The sequence below is a fragment of the Euprymna scolopes genome, chromosome 41, assembly GCF_053919585.1.
Source record: "Euprymna scolopes isolate OS-2025 chromosome 41, ASM5391958v1, whole genome shotgun sequence".
Lineage (NCBI taxonomy): Eukaryota > Metazoa > Mollusca > Cephalopoda > Sepiida > Sepiolidae > Euprymna > Euprymna scolopes.
Window position 1 is genome coordinate 40,561,705 of NC_136522.1, and position 20,965 is coordinate 40,582,669.

Here is a 20,965-nt window from a genome sequence, read left to right on the forward strand (position 1 = left end):
AGAGAGAGAGAGAGAGAGAGAGGCTGATGTTTTCGTTAATATATTATTGCTCCTACTACAACGTTATGAAATCTCAACTTTCATGAAAAGCCTTGACCTTAAAACCAAAAAAGCGACACATTATTAGCGAAACGAAACCTGTTTTGTACATAAAATATTTTTATAAAAACATTAAATCTAATATATATTAAATATATATATATATATATATTTAATGACAGTTCATTTTTCTAAATAAATTAATTTTTATTACAACATTGTCTTAACAAACACTATGTTTGTTTTTAATTCTATAAAATTAAGGGTTTTATCTTAGAAGTGTGTGTAGTACTTACCAACAAAACAAACGCCCACCTGTTTGTGCCTTGTATAGGCATGCGCGACAACAAAACTTGGGTTTTTATAAGCGGAAGTCTCGAGGTTGTCAGGAATCTACAGCCGCATGCGCAAGAGAAGGGATTGAGATAGTGGTATAAAAGGCAGGTCGAGTGAGAAGGTTGTTGTTGTTGTTGTTGTTGTTGTTGTCATTGGACGTTACAGTGATGCGTGCGTTAGCAGGTGATTAAGAGGCTGTTTTTTTTGTGTGTCAAGTCGCGCACCTCGGTGAAGATCATATAAGTCGTGCACCTCGGTGAAGGTCATAAGCTATTTCGGCTATTTCGTTTTGTCTCTTTTCCTGGACAACTATGGCTGGGGCAAAGTTTGATTTAAAACTGATACCCGAATTCGACGGATCCACTTCTGTTGTCGACTGGGTCGAAAGGGTTGAGCTGACCTGCAACCTCTGTGAAGTAAAGGGGGTGCATACCGTGATTCCCCTGAGATTGGCTGGAGGCGTCCAAAGTGTATATCAGCAACTTAGTGCCGTGGAGAAGGCTGATGTTACCTGTATAAAAAATGCTTTATACAAGGCATTTGCCATGGATCCCTGCACGGCCTACGAAACATTTGCCTCTAGAAAGCTCATGCCAGGAGAAACCGTGGACGTCTTCTTCGCGGAGCTGAAGAAACTTGCAGTTCTATTTGGCATTGGAGTGTCAGAGCAAACACTGGCGTATGCGTTTGTGGCCGGCCTTCCCACCCATGTTAAGCAACTGTTGAAGGCTTCCACCAGCGTATCTGTAACGCCCATGGAACATTTGTTAAACCGCGCTCGAGCCATTATCAGAGATGAGGAGGACCTGAGGGAACCGGTTGTAATGATGGCGCAGGCAGCCAAGATTAATGCTGAAAAGAGTCCCAGTATGAGACCCACGACCAATGGGAGATGTTTCGCAAAAAATTGTACTAACAAGGGGCGGGGGCGCCCGCGCTGTTTCCAATGTGGTAGTTATGGACATTTATCCCAAAATTGTGCGGGAAATGCATCAGGGGGGCAGGACGGCAGCGCCGCCCTGTTCCCCGGACAAGATTTAATTGAGGCGCAACCGACAATAAATGTGTACGTGGATCAAGTGCTTTGTTCAGCTCTTCTTGACTCCGAGTGCTCACACACCATCATGAGTGCCAAGTTGTGTCGAAACTGGACAAAGCAGAACATCAAAGTAACCACAATAGGTGGCAATACGCAAGCTTTCTGTGGAGCCGGAACTGTCAAAGTCCACACAGACTGTGGTGTGGCCGCAGGCATTAATGTGCTGGTGATGCGAGGGGATTTGCTGGGATTCGATGTACTGTTGGGATATGATGCTATTAAGGCACTGGGGGGAGTGGTTATCGGAAGAGATGGGGCTGTGCGATTTTTGGAAACCCCAGTGTTTCAAAATATCCCTGATGTTATTACGCGGCGGACTATTTTTTCCTTGTGTGGGAAACTTATTGGTCACTTACCAGCGTGTGGCTGGCTCCAAGCAGCTGTGGGCGTCATCAAACGCAGGGAAAGTTTAGTAACTACAGGTTGGGATGATATATCTGATGATGCTCTTCTAACTCTGATGACGACAGAAACCCTAGAGAGAGTTAACAAGGAGGACCCTGCCCGTGGAGAATGGTGTGTCGATGGGGACACTGTGAATGTGTGGGTTGACGCTAGTTCTTTGGCATTAGGAGTGTTATTGGAGCAACGTGGAAATGTAATTGAAGACGCGTGCTGGCTGCGACCCGTGAATGATGCTCAACACATCAACCTGGCGGAACTGGATGCTGTTGTGAAGGGTTTAAATCTGGCACTGCAATGGCAGTCAAAGAAGTTACACTTGTACACGGATTCTCTCTGCGTCTACCACTGGGTGTCCGACACTCTTTCGGGACGAACGAGAGTCCGCACTAAGGCAGCCAGTGAGATGTTAATCCGGCGGAGGCTAAACACCCTGAAGAGTCTGGTATCAGAGTATGACCTGTCGGTGAGTGTAACGCTCGTGGCATCACACTGTAATCGTGCAGACCAACTAACCCGTGTGCCTCACAAATGGTATAAAGCTGTGAAGACAGGCGTGGAGTTCGCTGCTCGATCTTGCGCAGTTGGCGCGATTAGCTCATGCCAAATACAAAAAATTCATGCGCAGAGTGGACATCCAGGTATCAAAAGAACTTTGTATTTTGCGAGGCGTGTGGACCCGGCAGTGACAAGGGCGGATGTCAGGCAGATCATCAAGCACTGTGAGGCATGCCAATCTATCGATCCTGCACCTGAGAAGGGGCGATTGGAAGTTGAGCATGTGTGGCAACGATTAGCGATGGATATTACCCATTACATTGGTAAGCCCTTTCTAACCCTTATCGACTGTGAACCCACTCGTTTTGCGGTGTGGCGGCAAATGACCAGGCAGGAATCAGCGAATGTTGTCCATCAACTATCATCTATCTTTTCTGAGCGAGGTGCGCCGGAAGAGATATTGACGGACAACGATGCTGCTTTTTGTAGCCACCAAGTTCGGCAGTTGTTGAATTAGTGGGGTGTCCGACTACGAGTGCGATGTGCTCATGTGCCATCAGGGAATGGCATTGCTGAGAGGAGCCATCGCAGCATCAAGAGAATTGCTGCCAGCAAGCAATGCACCATTACGGAGGCCACGTATTGGTATAACATCACACCAAAGGATGGGAAGACACTAACAACAGCACCGGCCAATGCCATACACAAATACCGTGTTAGGATAAAGGGCATTAACACTGTCCAACCAATCGACGAGGAGAGTCATGACAAATACAAGGTAGGGGATCCAGTTTGGGTTAGACCCCCTGGAAACCGGTGCACCACCCAGTTCAAGCGAGGACGAATATCTGGAGTGGTCAGCCAGCAGTCGGTCCTTGTTGATGGAACCCCACGCCATGTGCGCGATCTTCGCCCAGCTAGTGAAGTACATCCCACAACTAAAGAGAGCGATGAATCATCAGATGATGAGCTGCTGATGAGTGAGGTCACCGAGCAAGAGAGTGGTAGTTGTAGTTCGTCTGATCAAGCAGGATCAGAACCAGAACCACACCCAGAACCAGAACCAGAACCAGAACCTGAACCCGAGATTGTAAATACCACCCTTCGCAGAAGCCAACGAACTAAGAGGCCACCCCCGGAGTGCACTATGTGATCATCAGATCAGGGGGGAGTGTAGTACTTACCAACAAAACAAACGCCCACATGTTTGTGCCTTGTATAGGCATGCGCGACAACAAAACTTGGGTTTTTATAAGCGGAAGTCTCGAGGTTGTCAGGAATCTACAGCCGCATGCGCAAGAGAAGGGATTGAGATAGTGGTATAAAAGGCAGGTCTAGTGAGAAGGTTGTTGTTGTTGTTGTTGTCATTGGACGTTACAGTGACGCGTGCGTTAGCAAGTGATTAAGAGGCTGTTTTTTTTGTGTCAAGTCGCGCACCTCGGTGAAGATCATATAAGTCGTGCACCTCGGTGAAGGTGAAGGTCATAGTGTGTATCTGTAAAAAGTGTGAAATATCTTTTCAAATATGTTTGGCGTTTGTCAGAATACAAAATGTATGGACAGGCACACACAGTTTATCGACTGGCGCTCCATTTACCTGATGAGCAACAAGTTTATTATAGGCCCGGTGAACAAAGACAGCTGCGGCCCGTGCAGAAGGATGCGACACGCAATTAACTGCATGGTTCAAACTTAACCAAAGTGACGTGGATGCAAGGGCCAACCTTTATATTGTTATTCCTGAATAATATGTATTCAACAAGCAAAGTAACAACTGGACCAGAAGACAACGCCACCGCCAGATTGTAACAAGAATATACTCTGTCAGTCCTAGAAATGCTGAGAAACTCTATTTAAGGATGCCTCTTCTTCATGTACAAGGTGCAACTTCTTTTGATGACTTGAAAACTGTAAGAGGTGAAGAATTACCGACCTTTAAGGATGCCTGTATTCGATTACAACTGCTTGAAGATGACGACGAACTACAGATGGCTTTGAGTGAGGCAGCTGTATATCAAATATCACGACTGCTTCTTAACATGTTTGATTTGTTTATTCAATACACCACAAAATACTTTACAATTATGGAATGATAACAAACACCTTATAATAGAGGACCTTTTACACCAATATAATAATAATATTGCAGAAAATATCGCTCTGCATCACATAAACATGATTCTGAATGAAAATGGCATGACTTGTGCGATGCGTGGTCTGCCAGAATCAATCAATGGCTTTTCTGTCATTCAATACGTGGAAGAAATTCAAGAAGTTAATCCTGAAGTACTAAATATTGAGCAAAGAAATGTTTTTGATAGTGTCATTTACGCTGTAAGTGCAATAGATATAGGTTTAGAGACTAAGCACCGACTGTTTTATCTGGATGCATCCGGCGGTTCTGGTAAAACTTTTCTATTTAACATGATTCATGATTACCTGATGGCTCAAAATGTGGTTGTTAGTACTTCTGCTTGGACAGGTATTGCAGCAAATGGAAAAATGGAAAAACGCTTCACCGTATCTTCAAATTTCCTTTTCCTTTGACTGAGACATTTGCATGCAATATTCCACATAATTCTGACCAAGCAAATATTCTCAGGCAGGTGAAAGTTTTCATCATTGACGAAGTGTCAATGATCCCTCGATATGCATTGAATGCCATTGATAATTGTTTACAGGATATTATGAACAATAATAGTATATTTGGTGGTAAAGTCATCGTATTAGAAGGAGCCTTCAGGCAAATTCTGCCTGTGGTTCCTGGACCTACACCTGCGGCAGTATTGGATGCATGTCTAAAGAAGTCTCAATGTGGCACCATTTTCATCAACTGAAACTCTCTTAGAATACGAGGACTAATGAAAACGAACAATTTTTCACACAATGTCTATTACAAATTGGAAATGGTCGAATTCATAGTTCACTTGATAATGTTTCTCATGACACGATTGATATTCCAGAACAATGTGTATGCAATAACTCTTTAGTATCAGACATATTTGATAATTGTACACAAGACGAAATGAAAAGTAGAGTTATTTTGTCACCAAAAAAATGCAGATTGTTTAGAAGTTAATGAAGATATTCTACGAAGATTACCAACTGAGAGCAAAACATATCTTAGTACAGATTCAGTGGATCTAATGCTCAGGCACGAGTTTTAATTCCAAGAATTTAACTTATCCCAGTGACACAAATATTCCATTTGTTCTGCACAGGATTCGATTTCCCGTCTGCCTATCATATTCAATGACCATTAATAAAGCTCAAGGACAGACATTCGATAAAATTGGGATCTACCTACCACAAGCTTGTTTTACTCATGGACAACTTTATGTAGCCTTCTCACGAGCAAGGTCTATGAAGAGTGTGAAAGTGAAAATTTGTCCTCAGAATAAATCTACTCATGGTAAGAGAAGAGGAACAACCTTCACTAGAAATATTGTGTATAAATAAGTTTTGTAAATTATTTAATGTACTGTTCATTTTTAAAATTATATATTCAACTGCAATCTCATCACATTTTATCCAAACATTTACAAGTTAGGAACAAGATAATTAGTATTGAAAATATCATTTCATGTAATTTACACGGAATCGGCTATTTTCTATATACTTTATATATCAATACGATAGTGTGTGTTATTTTGTGTGTCACGCTTACATCTTTTTTCTTCCAAATGATTGTCGTTTAATTTTTATATATCTTATAACTCTATATCTTTGACAGATCAATTAAACGATTTACTTAGCAAAAATTTTCCCAAACTAAAGAAAAATACCTGTTTACTGTTTCAAATAGGCTATTTTATTTCATAATTAAAAAAGGGGTATGTTGATAGTATTTTTTATATTTAAAAAATATGTGCAAATGATTTGACATTGAGTCGTTATTGGTTTTAATTAATTTTCTATTTTCCTATTTGTTTAATAAAAAGAAATAATTCTATTATTTGCCAATCGAAACAAAATAAATTTAATTTCATTAAAAATGTAATTATTTTTTTGCTTTTTTTATTCACAAGTTTTACTTTACATATTCTTATAACAAATGTTCCCAATTTTTATTTAGAGATAAAAATAGTTTAATCGATTTTAAAACATTAAAAAATATATTTGTGAAAAAAGTGTCCATTGAATTTTAGGGTAAAATTAAAATTTCAAATTCGATTGACAATTCTGTATATTGTTTTATATTATTTTGTTATTCTATAAAATTTAAAATTTCATCTTTCTGATACAAGCAAAAGTTGTCAAGAAATAATTGTTTTTTTTAGTTATTCTGTAGTTAAAAAACAACACCATTCTCTCGAATATATATATATATATAATATATATATATATATATAATTATCATACTGGAATGCTGAGACTGATACTACACTCAGAAATTCATGTTGAAGTAATGGTTGTCTAATCTCAAACAGTGTTTATTTCGAAAAGCTGCTGAAACAGTTTATGATTTAAACAGTACTTTATTTCAACTATATTTTTAACAGTGAAGTGGGGGATATGAAGTCAGTCCCGGAAATGGCTGAAACTGTTTAGGATTTAAACATTACTTTATTTCATGTATATTTTTAACAGTGGTGTGGGGGGTATGAAATCAGTCCCGAAAATAGCTGAAACCGATTACGCACTAAACATTACATCATTATTTGATTATAATTTTGGTAATATATCAAAGTTATTATTTTAGTAAGGTTGGGCAAAAAATGTGGGTTAAAATTATGAAAAATTATAGTCGAAATTAGTAACATATCCAAGATTTATTAAAAATGATGAAATGTGACTTAATTGATTGGTGTGTTTGTAATGAAATAATCAGCCGAGACAATATAACAAAGAAAAATTTATTTTAGTAAGGGGGGGGGCGATACAATTTTAACAAAAAGGCTAGAGTGATATGATGGTGTCTTAATTCATGCTGAACGCCCATAGGATGTCCAACAGCAATATATTACATATGAAAGATGCCGCTGTGGAATTTCCACAGGTCCCGCTAATAATAATAATAATAATAATAATAATAATAATAATAATAATAATAATAATAATAATAATCGCATATTTGGGACGGCCGCATAAACATTAGTTGTTACCAGAGAAAATAATAATAATAATAATAATAATAATAATAATAATAATAATAATAATAATAATAATAATAATAATCGCATATTTGGGACGGCCGCATAAACATTAGTTGTTAACAGAGAAAAAAATTGTGCCTGGTTTGAAAGGATGTAAAAACTTAAACTGAAAGAGCCCGGAAAATATTAGCACTCTGAGGTAGGCTTATCGTCACGTACATTCTAGAGAAACTAAACAGCAATTATCAGCGATAATTAGTTCGTAAATTGCATTGAAAAAAATGTGACATGCAAACGTTATCCACAGAACCGGAGAGTACTGGAAATCTGGATAGATTTGGTGCTACTCAAACTCTAGGGAACATCATCTTCTTTTGTCAGTGAGTGATTACATGACGCGTGAACACTAACCCGAAAATACTAAATAAATCATGTAACATGCAAACCACTGTACTATCAACAATTGTAAGAATACCTAAAAATACCTGGAAAAAGCTGGAATAATCGAACTCAAAAGGAGAGTTTAAATAGAAACCCCAATACTGATGAAAACCACGAAAATATTAAGAAAATACCTTAAAGGAAAAAGGCAAGCCACGTAGCTATGTGACACAGATATAAAACATGGAATTGACATCTGACACAACAAAGGCAAGGAAAACTGTCGCAAAATGTAATGATCTGTAAGGCCAGTTATCAAATGAAACGCAGGTCTATAAGAAGATCAGATGTGAAAGAGTGTATAAATGAAAACATGCAAACAAAAACATGAAATTTTCTGACAGCGATCAAGTCTATAGTTAAGCTGACGTGTCATGGTAGTAACATCACGGGAGAAAGTACATGACAGAAAGAAAGAGTTACTGCCTCTGGTGAGATACTCAATTAGATGTAAATTACTGTAAAAATAGAAGCCGAAACCTAAAGCAAAGAATGGGGTCATTTATGTTTATTTTTAAACTCTGTGATATGGTTTCTTAGTTATGTACCTATTTACTATGCCTCCCCACGGGACAGAGTTAGACACCAGGGTCGTTTTTTAAGGTGGAGAAAAGGTACAAAAATAAAAATTGTCTCAGTCGTGAAGGATTTCTCCTCCACCGAAAGAGAACAAGAAATAGAAGTGCAGCATCTGAAGAACAGATACTACACTTTGATCTTGTAGTTATGTAGTTTACGTTGTTTGTACACATGTACACATAGTGATTTAAAAAACGGATGACGTTAGCAGATGATATCATCTATGAAAACAAAGATAGTACATACACATGCATAGAGAATAACGTTACAAAATAGAGACTTTATCTATTAAATTGGAGAGAGAGAGAGAGAGAGAGAGAGAGAGAGAGAAACTGTGATTTGATTGTTGGTTAGCTTGTTTAAAAAAACGTCATAAATAATAACTGCACTTAATGAAGACGTCATCCATTACAACAGAAATAGGTATACTCAGGTAAAGTGGATGACATCATAAAATGAGGTCGTCATCGCTATACAAATAAAGTGAGCAGAAGGAAATCATTGATAATGATTTCTTGAAGAATTCCGTCAATTGCTTGATGAATCTGTTCGATCCCTGTTACATATTTGTGAGGCTTTCTCTTCTCAGAGATATGATGGAAAACAAAGCCCTATAGCAGGATCAAACACACCTTTTATTTAGTAAAATTTTACTGGAAATTATAAGTTGCAATTCACTTTATATAAGTTTTCTTTTTATGATTATGTCGCACGGATCTGCATCCCGGTCGTTCATGCATGAACAGCAAATAGGACGTGTTATTTTATTTTTATTTTCTCATAAAAAACACTGCAATGAGATTAAATGCGCTTTTTCTTGTGTCAGATGTACGAGTAATCTATACGTCTCAAGCTGAGAACGTACTCGGGCTGAAAAATAGTGTTTATTTATATCATAAACAAATCGCTTCCTAACTATATTCAAGGATTTTAAAGGAATTCAGGATTTTAAAGGAAGCAGCAAAGCAACAACACTAGTTATCGATCTAAATCCGCTCCTAGCAAGAAACATATGGAAACATATTTGTTTTAATGTTCAGTAACAATTTTTGGTATTCTTGACCCGGATTCTCAGGAATTCCCGTCAAGTGTGGATCAGGCGAGACCGTCAATCATCGGTTTAAGCCGAGCGTTGTAACAGACGCAGACTAATTTAAAAACAAAGAAACCGGGGGGGTGCACATAATAAAAAATAACAAAAACTACCTTTACAGGACTGAAAATACTTATATTTTTTTCTTTCAAAATATTTATCAACAAAAAAGTTTTTTTTCTTTATTTTAACCGTAAATTGTTATATGTAAGTACAAGTTCTTTTTTTTTTCGGAAATGTGATTTGTGATCAAGAAAAAAAAAGGAGCGTTTCCGAATTTTTGCCTCTCCACATTGCCTCAAGTAAATATGTACCCAGAAGCTCCCAGTTGGTCCCGCATTCTTGCTTGTTTCGCTGTTTTGCTTCCTCCCCACATCCTCTCGACGTGGTTCGTTGTTCCTTTCGTCGCGGGGTCTACAAAATGCATACTTATGATTTACTGCCAGGTGGTTGGTGGAATCCTTCTTCTCCTACTAAAAGGTTGCACTACTATAAACGCAAACAAACCAAACCATCTCCTCCTACTTTGTCATAGGTCCGGATATACAGCTGCAGTTCCAAGCAGAATATATTTGTTTATTATTGGAAGGATGGTTTCGGCGTTGCAATCGGGTACGGTCACGAAAAACTAACACTCCGTCGGCGATGTAAATAAAAAAAATAAAAAGTCGATTTAACGTTTCAACATTTGAACAACGCTCGGCTGAAGCCGATGATTAACGGTCTCGCTTGATCTATGCCTGGCGAGAACTCCCGAGAATCCGGGTCAAATTATGCAAGAGTACCCAATTTTTAATATGTAAATAAATATTATGATTTAATCAAGCAAATACGATGTTGAATTGTTATCTATACATTGTTACCCGAGAAAGCAAATATGAAATTATAAAAAACATAAACATTACAAAGTATATTTTATACTTAAAAGAAAATAATATAAAAAAAAATGCTGTAATACTCGTTTATTTGAACAGAAACATTCATAGAAGCGATGAAAATTCTATTCAACTAAAAAAGCGTAATATTAGTCTAAAGCATGTTTCTATAAATTTGTTTTTTCATATTTTTATAATTTTGTAGATTTTCCATTGATTACTTCTTCAGGGATCGTTGCTTATACTTAAATAGAGTCTGTAGTGAAACTTAAAAAAGCGTTTCCTGCATAGGTCGGTCACAATATATTCTAAGATAAATAAAATTTGCGGCATTTTATAAAGTTAAAAAAAAAAAGAAAAAAAAGGGTAGAAAGAAAAAGATATAAAAACAAAGTGACATTTTTAATTCGTTTTTATCACGCTCAACTAATACAAATTAAAACTGTTAATCTGAAATCATTTTTGCTAGCTATACCACTAATATCATCTCAAATTACCTATGAGATAATTTGTCGTTGTACCTATTTTTAATTCATCTTGCTCAGACGTTTGTCTTGTTGACTGAACGCTCGCTCCCTCCCAACTGGATTGGCGCTTAACACTTGCCGTTTTCATATTTCCTTTTCCATTCCTACCCGTCTGAGATAGAAAGATATCTTTGTTTTTATTGAGTTGGTTGTTTATAATTTTTTTTTTTTTGCTTTTGTTCATTAGTGTGTAAATTTTTATTATTATTATTATTATTATTATTATTATTATTATTATTATTATTATTGGCTCATATAGAGCTTTCACACAAGTCAGCAAACGATCGGTTTAGAGACCTGTGGTATTCTCTGGAAGCTGAGTGACAACAAGTCTCCCCAGACGTCCAGCTCTCTCCACCTCCTTCGCATTTGCAAATAAATGCAAATGTCATCGCAACAACCGCATACAATTGATTTCTCACTGGTAGTGGCCATTGGTTTATACTGGAATTTGAGTGGCACTAAGCCTCCCCACGATCACAGTTCTCTCGGTCTTTCCATCCTCCTTGACCTTTCTCGGCACTTTTCTATTGGGGGGGGGCGGTGATGAGACAATGAGGGGATGCATGATGGTGGTGTAGAACTTGTAGATATGTAGCTTCGGCGTTCTTCATTCCCTGTAACGCTTCTTTGTTATATTGCCTTGTGTTATTCTCCACATTCTAGGGCTTTCCTTAATATTTCATCTTTTTCATTATCGTTAGGCGTTGTAATTTTGCAGTTATTCCTCTGATTCCAATTTCTGCCATTCTTTTTTCAAAGTTTTTCGGAATTGTTCCTAGTGCTCCTACTATTATCGGTACTATTTTGATTTTCTTCATCATCCAAATCCCTTTTAACTCTCTGGCTAGCTCTGTGTATTTGCTTTGTTTCTCCTTTCTTTCATACTCACTCTGTGGTCAGCTGGGACAGCAAAGTCTACGATTTGACAGCATTTTTCTTTCTTGTTAATTATTACGACATCTGGTCTTCTTGCTTGGATGGGTTTGTCCGTTTGTATACCCATGCCCCATAGGATTTTGTGGTTCTCGTTTTCGAGTGCTGTTTCGGGTTTATGCTCGTACCAGTTATCTCTTCGCTCAAAATGCAGCCGTTTGCACAATTCCCAGTTCACCGGCCTCTCCACTTGGTAATGCCTGTTTTTGTATTCTTTTGTGCCACTTTACTGCATTCACTTACTATATGGTTTATCGTTTCGTCTCTTTGTGCACAGAGTCTACATTTGCTGTTTTCTTGTGTTTTATCGATCATTGCTTTGATATTGTTGGTTCTTATCGAGTTATCTTGTGCTGCAGTTATTAGAGATTCAGTTTCTCGGTTTATATGTCCTTTTCGCATCCATGTGCAAGTGTTTTCGTTATTCTCCTCTTTTGTCATTCCTATGAATCTTCCATGGAGTTGTTTCTCTTCCCATTTCTCTTTTCTCGTTTAGTCTTTTGTCTCTCTGTTTTCTGTTTTGTTGGTTTTCCACGTGTCTCTCGTTGCCATAATTATCCTTTCAGTGTTTTGCATTCTGTATTTTTCTAGTTCTTTTTTGTGTCCTTCACACAGTCTTCTATAGAGATCAGTCCTCTCCCGCCGTCTTTCCTTTTCACGTAGAGTCTGTCAATATCGTCCTTTGGACGTAGTGCATTATGCATGATCATGAGTTTCCTGGTTTTCTGGTCGAGCTGTCTCAGTTCTTCTTTTGACCATCCTATAAACGATCCAGAGTATCTCACTAGTGGCCCTGCCCATGTATTTATACCTTTTATTAGGTTTCTGCTATATAATTTGGTTTCTAGGAGTTTTCTTGTTCTCCTGAGGTATTCCGTTCCAATTTTCTCTTTCATTTCTGCTGCTTTGATCGTGTTTGCTTCCAGAATTCCCAAGTATTTATAGTTGTCTTGTTCACCTAGTGCCCTCATTTCTGTTTGGTTGCGTAGTTCCATGTCATCCGTCGTTTCCAGTTTTCCCTTTTTTATAACTAGTAGGGCGTACTTTTCCATTCCAAGATCCTGGCTATGATGAACAGTAATGGTGATAATGAGTCTCCTTGGAAGATGCCTCTTTGTATGTTAATTTCTGTTATGTGTTGTCCATCAGCTGTCAGTTCCAGCCTCCATGTTTTCATTGCATTTTCTATTACATTGGTGATCCCGCTTGGTATTTTATACATTTTTAGGCATTCTATTATCCATGCTTGGGAGATCCTGTCGTACACTTTTTTGTAGTCGATCCATGCCAAGGCTAAATTTTTTCCTCTTCCTTTTTACCTTCTTTTAGAATCTTTTGATCAACATATAGCAGATCACGTGTTCCTCTTTTCCCTTTTTGGCATCCTTTCTGTTCCTCGGGGATAGTCCACGGTTATTCATTGAGTGGTAGATTTGTTCCCTCAGTTGTGCTGTCCGTGTCCTTCTGTAGCAGTGTGGTTCTACCTTTTGTCATCCAGTCTGGCACATTATTATTATTATTATTATTATTATTATTATTATTATTATTATTATTATTCATTTTTCTTTCTTCTTATATATTTTCTATTTTCCCTTTTTTCTTTCCTTTTCCCTTTTACTTAATTAAATACCGTTAATTTATTTCACTTTTGAATTTCATGTAATTGTCCTTTTGATTAATATCGGCACGAAACTTTTTTTCACATTTTCATTGCGGACTCTATTTTTATACAAGTAGCATCCCCTGAAGAGGTCTCTAGTTACCTGTATCTGGCTGATCGAAAACTGGGCATGAATGTGTAGAGACATATAAATGGTTACGTAAAACAAATAAAATGTGTGCTCGATCCACAGCTGAAGAAATGTGTATATTTATCCGCACTGATGAGTTGTGATACAACGAAACAGTACTGTATGTGGATGACATTTAAACAAAAACCTCTCTTTTGGTTGAGCACTTTGTAAATATATTTTCACCCAACGCGTATTTAAGCAATTAACCAATTCCCACTATTAATTTGTTTGTAAACAAACTGATGGTTTGAGCACTGTTGCGACGGGAGGGTGTGAATTTAACACACACCCGAGGAGAAATATTTACAGGACTGATTCGTGGTCCGACGGTTGTAGGTTCGATCCACGACTGGGGAAAGGTGTATGTCCAGCCGCACTGATGAGTAGGTTTGCCAAATGTAGGTCTTTATCATGGAATGTTAGGTGTTTTTTATGCGCTATTGTCGGCTTAATGGGAGGTTAATCGTCGGGATAGTGTTGTTGTGGTGTGGCTTATGAATGCATTGTATGAGTTGTTAGAGTGGGTTCGGAGACATCTTCGGAGGAACAAATAAATTCACACTAATATAGTGTATGAATTTAATGTAGTGTATGAATAATCGTCCGACATTAGATATATCTTAACTAACACTACTAAAATTCAATACCTTAACAATTGCACACGAAAACTAAAATTACTAGAAGTCATACAAATTAAGAAACTACAGTCCCTTATTAACCAGATCTCATTTGATATCAGGACAAATATAGTAACTGTATTCAATAACTAACAATAAATGAATAACTAAACAAAAATATATATATATGTGTGTGTGTGTGTGTGTGTGTGTGTGTGTGTGTGTGTGTGTGTGTGTGTGTGTGTGTGTGTGTTTTACTGGAGATTAGAAAAATGTCGACAGCGTCAGTTTCAAATGACGAAAAGGTGATGTATCTCTGGTCGCCTACGCTGGACTCTCCCTAACCTATGTTTATATATGTCTCCAGAAAACGCTACATAAATTTTGTGTTGTTTACAATTCTCGGCGTGATTTTATTTTTATTTTCATAACCCCATTTGCTTTATTATTTCATTTTTGTTTTCTTACAATCTTGCCGACATATGAGTGGTTATTTATCATTTTATTTCTCTAACCCATAAATTTTGTCAGCTTTGTACACACCACCTCTAAACTTCCTTTTCAAAGAAGCAAGCAGTTTCGAAAATAGTTAATTTAAAATAATTAAAATTAAAAAAATAAAAACTAACTTTATAATAAAATTAAAAATGAAAACACCAAAGAAGAAAATGCATAAGTATGTAATATTAATTAAAGAACAAGACTTTAAATTAATCAATTAAACCTCCCTATGGTCACAGAAATAATTTTGCACTGTTTATCCGCTTAAGAATGCATGTCTTCCGTAGGCATATCTCTTGAACAGCTCCAGAAGACAGGAGAGATATATCATGTAATAACTTTCAAATAAAATCAAGAAACAATCCTAAGCAAATAAGCAGAAATAAATGGATTCATAACTCGCATTTTAAGAAACAAATAAAAACGTGTAAATTTCATGATCTTTTTTCACATTTTCTTTGTTACACTTTCACATTTTCGTTTCACTTTGATATTTTTTTTAATCGAGTTTATTTTTAAAACAATATCAATATTTTTATATTTGTTATACTATGGCGAATCAACAAGGCAAAGTTGTTCCCGTGAGGGTGAGTGGTATGATTCATATTAATTCTTGTTTGGTTTTTAATATATTTAACATATTTTTAAAATTTTACATATTTAACATATTTTTAAAATTTTACATATTTAACATATTTTTAAAATTTTACATATTTAACATATTTTTAAAATTTTACATATTTAACATATTTTTAAAATTTTACATATTTAACATATTTTTAAAATTTTACATATTTAACATATTTTTAAAATTTTACATATTTAACATATTTTTAAAATTTTACATATTTAACATATTTTTAAAATTTTACATATTTAACATATTTTTAAAATTTTATATATTTAACATATTTTTGTAAATATATTTATATTTCTTAATTAAAGTTAATTTTACTCTCAGATTTAAATTGTTAAAAAAAATAATTTTATTTTTTGTAGTTTTTTTTTAAGTGCTTCCTTTATATAATTAAGCGACGGTCGAGAACAAAGCTGACAAACTTCATCGATTAAGGAAAGAAGCATTCCACTACTCATATACAGGTCCAAACTCCAAAAGTAAAAAATAAAACAAAAATAAAATAATATCGAGAATTGTGATTAACACATACTTCTACGTGGTGTGTGGGACGCCATTTCTGAGGAAATATATACAAAGACTAAAGAGAGTGTCCAACATTTGTGGCCAAACACTAGTCCACTTTCTGTTGTATTTGAAACCGACGATATCGACGTTTTTTTTTGATCTTCTGTTACACAAAGAGATATACATGCATTTTACCCTCTTATATTTATGATTTTCATTTGAATCGCGCACTTTACAGATGTTTTCTCCCAGAAATCTTACACACACACGCACACACACACACACACACATATATATATACATATATATATATATATATATATATATATATTTCTATTTTTTGTGTATTTTCCTATAAATTTGTGTTTTTTTTGTGTATTGATATTCATATTAAAAACCGTTTTTTCAGTTTATTTAAAAAAGAAAATACAACTTTCTCATATATGGGCCATGGAATTACATTCACTAGCAAAAGATCTAATTTGCATATCCTTTTAAACATTCATTTAAATTAATTCCCTATTATTTTTTTCGGTTTTCTTATTGGATGATGATCTTTAGTTAACTATTACGTGTAATTAAATTCATGCAAATATTCTACATGATTTATACTTGAGTAATTGTGTCAAAAAGTTGTAGTAGACAGAAAGACTTTTCATATATATATGCGTATATATATATTTGCTTTAAAAATTTGGCAAACCAAACTTCTCTGTAAGGTTTTTATCTACAGACATGAAACTAAATATATAGGGTATTCGAACTCATGCGAAACATTATATTTATGTTTTAGCCAGGGGAAATCTATGAAAAAACTATGAAAATTTAAAAAAAATGGAATCTGCCTGGTAAAGGTCGGACGGCAGTATTACAAATATGCGTGCATACGCATATGCATACAACGGTATATGCATACAACGGTATATGCATACAACGGTATATGCATACAACGGTATAGCTATTGGAAAAAGTAATTCGTAAGCTAAACGCTTTTGTTTCAATTCTCGTGGGTTGCGCAGGAGTCATTTTTAAAACGTTTTTAATCATTATTTTATATATTGGTCCAATATAATGTAATAATAAATACGAAATCTGCATTTATCAAAATATTATATTTAAGCGTATTTTACGACCGACAATGCCGGGCTGCTTGCGAGTATATATATATATATATATATATATATATATATATATATATATATATATATATATATATATACGTGTGTGTGTGTATATATATATGTGTGTGAGTGTGTATGTGTGTGTGCGTGTGTGTGTGTGTGATTGGATTTGCGAAAAGTGGCTGTCGGTATTGTTATTGTCATATTTTATAATATACCAATGTATGATATCATTACACCAATCCGACACTGTGAATTCCATGTTTTTCTTGCAATAATTATGTAAGAATATAATCGCTATTTATGACTTTACTATCAATTCTAACTTGGTAATTTTTATAATGTATGAAACAGACCGCAGTGAAATTGGGAATACACTAATATCAGAAAAATATTCAGTGTTCTAAATATATGCGAAATATCATGTATGACTTAAAATGAACATTTGCGGCATTATCATTTCCTTACATCTTAGCGAGAAGAATAACTTAGGAAAAATAAAAACAACTCCTAATGAAGTCGGCTATTCAATATCAATGTTAAAAACTCGCCACCTCTTGCCATATTAATGAACCGTGATACAAACGAAACAACTATTTAATGTGGATGAATACACACACACACACACACACACACACACACACACACACACACACATATATATATATATGTGTGTGTGTGTGTGTGTGTGTGTGAATTTGACCTCTATGGTATATACATATAATTGCTATTGCGTGGATATGTGTTTTTTCGTGTGTAAGTTGTGTTCTTGTCGTAGTTTTGTCATTTAAATATATATATATATATATACATATGTGTGTGTGTGTGTGTGTGTGTGTGAATACTTGTGTTTCTTCACGCTGATGCGTGTTTCCATATATATATATATATATATATATATATATATATATATATATATATATATACGTGTGTGTGTATATGTGTTAATATACGTGCAGTTGTTTTTGAATAAGTGCGTGTATATATGCGAACGTGCGTGCGTATGAAACCTACAAAGGCAACCATCTCGGTTCATATCAAAAGATACTTCCCGAATTATTCGACTACGCATTCATATGGTCGACTTTAAGCAAATGATTGTGACGCCTACAGGCTACTATAGAATACATACCTTTAGGATCTTCTTGAAAGAGGCACTGATTTATTTGGCTGTCCGTTATTCCTTGTGATATACATAATTTTCGTAAACTGTCTATCTGATTCTGGAAAGAAGAATAAGGAAAATAATGATAGGATATAAAAATTGTCAGATTTTAAGATTCTGATATTTATATTTTTTATGTTTAATTATTCAACACTGGCATACACATAGAATGAGCATCATACTTTTATTCAAGAAAATAGCTGTACAAAAAATAACCGTACAAAAAATAACCGTACAAAAATAACCGTACAAAAATAACCATACAAAAATGAATCACATACCTGAAAAAGCAGGAAAATCCATTGGCCAAACCATAATTGAAATAAAAATTGCTGTTAAATATCATACACACGTAATACTACTTTTGGAGAAATTGAATTTTAATAATACGCAATTAGAAGTTATCCGGGGCTCACTGAGTGTAGAGTGTCTAATATTTAGTAATTCCTTGCAAAGTTTCAGTCTCGTTGGACACACAGATACACACTTTAGAAGTAAAGATATAACTCCTCAAATTAAGTCAATTAATCAAAATTTTGGATGAAAACGATGGAGTATGTCAATCATGAGATAAACTCACTAGTTTCCTTGTTAAATATTTGAAGTAGATAAATTAGCTAGTATGTATATTGGCTGACAGATATGTTGATGCAAGGTTATAATAGGAATTAATTCAAACAAAACATCAAAACGAAGCCTATACACGAGTAAAGAGTATGCCCTCAATTATTAGATATTCAAAGTGATTAACTATTGTATGGCGCATATATTGACGACTAAGTAAAGAACCGAAAGCGTTTCAGACAGGAAATTGAAAAACAAAATAAGTCGTCAGAAAGTAAATTTATCATAGAGATGGGTGAAAATGACGCCATACATTTGAAAGTGATCAATTCCGGCGACAATATCTTGCTTTGTCTCAAGAAAGCGATTGGGCTTAACCTTCTGGGCTTGAAATGTAACGTATACAATCGATTGCCAAGGTCGCTGGAAAAATGGTGGTCTCCTTCTACCGCTCCAGTAGATATCTCACTCCTGATGCAATTCTCTACTTATATAAGAGCCAGGTACGTCCAAAGATAGATTACTGTTGCCACATCTGGGAAGGAGCTATTAGAAAGGCCTTATCCTACATCGACAGAGTTCAAAATAGATTTCGTAGTCTAATGGGGGATACTCTCTTCTCTTCCCTGCAACCTCTTTCCCACAGAAGAGATGTTGCGAGCCGGTCTATGCTTTATCGTTATTTTCATGGCAAGTGCTCGTCTGAGCTCCAATCTATGGTCTCCCCTTGTAAAACTTTCACGAGAAACACTCGTCTAGCTGAAAACACTATCAATAATTTCTCTCACTCTTTATCTGTGACTAAACCTAAACTTAGATTCCATGAACAAAGCTTCTTTCTTAGAACTTCACGCCTGTGGAATTCTCTTCCGTCTGCCTGCTTTCCAGCTGACTACTATTTTGTCGTCTTTGAAGATAAACAAATTCTTGATGAGCAGTCCCCTTAACCCAATTTATCAAATTTCCACTACTAACGATTACTACGATATTGTCCCATTGGCTTCTGTACACTCATTAACCCTTATCCTCGAGTGGCCTCTGGGTCTCTGATAAGTGGTGACTCTTATGTAAAAAAAAACAACTTTAAAACGTACTAATTTCTCTCTTTTCGCCTATGATGATTAGCACGATGAAACAAACACATCTTGACGTAAATAACTGTAACGAAGTAATTGTAACGTGAATAGCAGCACATGCTTTTTCTCTATGTTAGTGTTGTTGAATTATTTGCTGTTTTATGATGAATTAATTATGATTGCGTTAATTGCAATGTAATTTATCAGCATATATTGTCGATAGAAGTTCTAATTTGTATTTTTAGAGAATAATAACAGAAAGCAATGTTTTTCATTAGAAAATGCGTCGCGACATCAGAGGGCAGATATACGAATCTTCAAACATTCCAAAAATGTCTCAGTTTTACAAAAGTTCTGTGCTTCGCAGAACATTGATCATCATAAAACGTAATTAAATCTCATTTCTCTGATTATAGTCTTTTAAGTTGTTTCTTATCCTCATCCATGAAGTCAACATCATATGCATCTTCCATATTTCATCTCCTGGTGATGAGTTGGTTGATATAGAACATGTCTCTGTGATAACGCACCATCTAGTCGTGGAAGCTGTTTACTTCAGTTGTGGCTGCCGAGAAAGAAGGCCGATGCACAAGACAGCGTGACGTCATTATCAGATCCACTTGTAGGTAAAATGATCTAGGCTATCAGCAGCAGTTTCGTCTAGTTTTCAGTTTGTATGGTTCAGTTAACATGTACCAACTTGCCGGAGAAATTATCCAAAAGGCCCCAAAGTACATATTTTCTTTTCCTAAGGAGGAGAAACTCTCAATTTGGATACGTGCCATTAGAAGGGAAAATTGTATTCCAACCAAATATAGTAAAGTAAGTAATGTTTAGGTACGTGCAAAATGAATGACGATGCTCAAAATGTATAAACATTTTGATCCTTCCCTTTACTTAAAAATTCACCAAAAATCGGGAAATTACCCAATTTTAACGAAATTTTCTGTATTTATCAAATAACTAGCAGGGCTACCCGGCGTTGCTCGGGACCGTATAAACAATGAAAAAACAAAAGCAGATATTGAACATATGTTTGATTCTTAGGGGAGAGGAATCTTTC

General features: G+C 35.7%; 1 protein-coding gene across 4 annotated transcripts in view; it reads right to left on the bottom strand.

Annotated features, from left to right (window-relative positions):
- Window positions 1–20,965, bottom strand: part of LOC145266480 (uncharacterized) — a 788,679-nt gene that overhangs the window by 164,803 nt on the left and 602,911 nt on the right. For all 4 annotated transcript variants that reach the window (XM_080122199.1, XM_080122198.1, XM_080122196.1 and 1 more), the window contains exon 8: window positions 18,230–18,320. In XM_080122199.1, coding sequence (XP_079978325.1) covers window positions 18,230–18,320 — 91 coding nt within the window. The remainder of the gene's footprint in view (window positions 1–18,229; window positions 18,321–20,965) is intronic.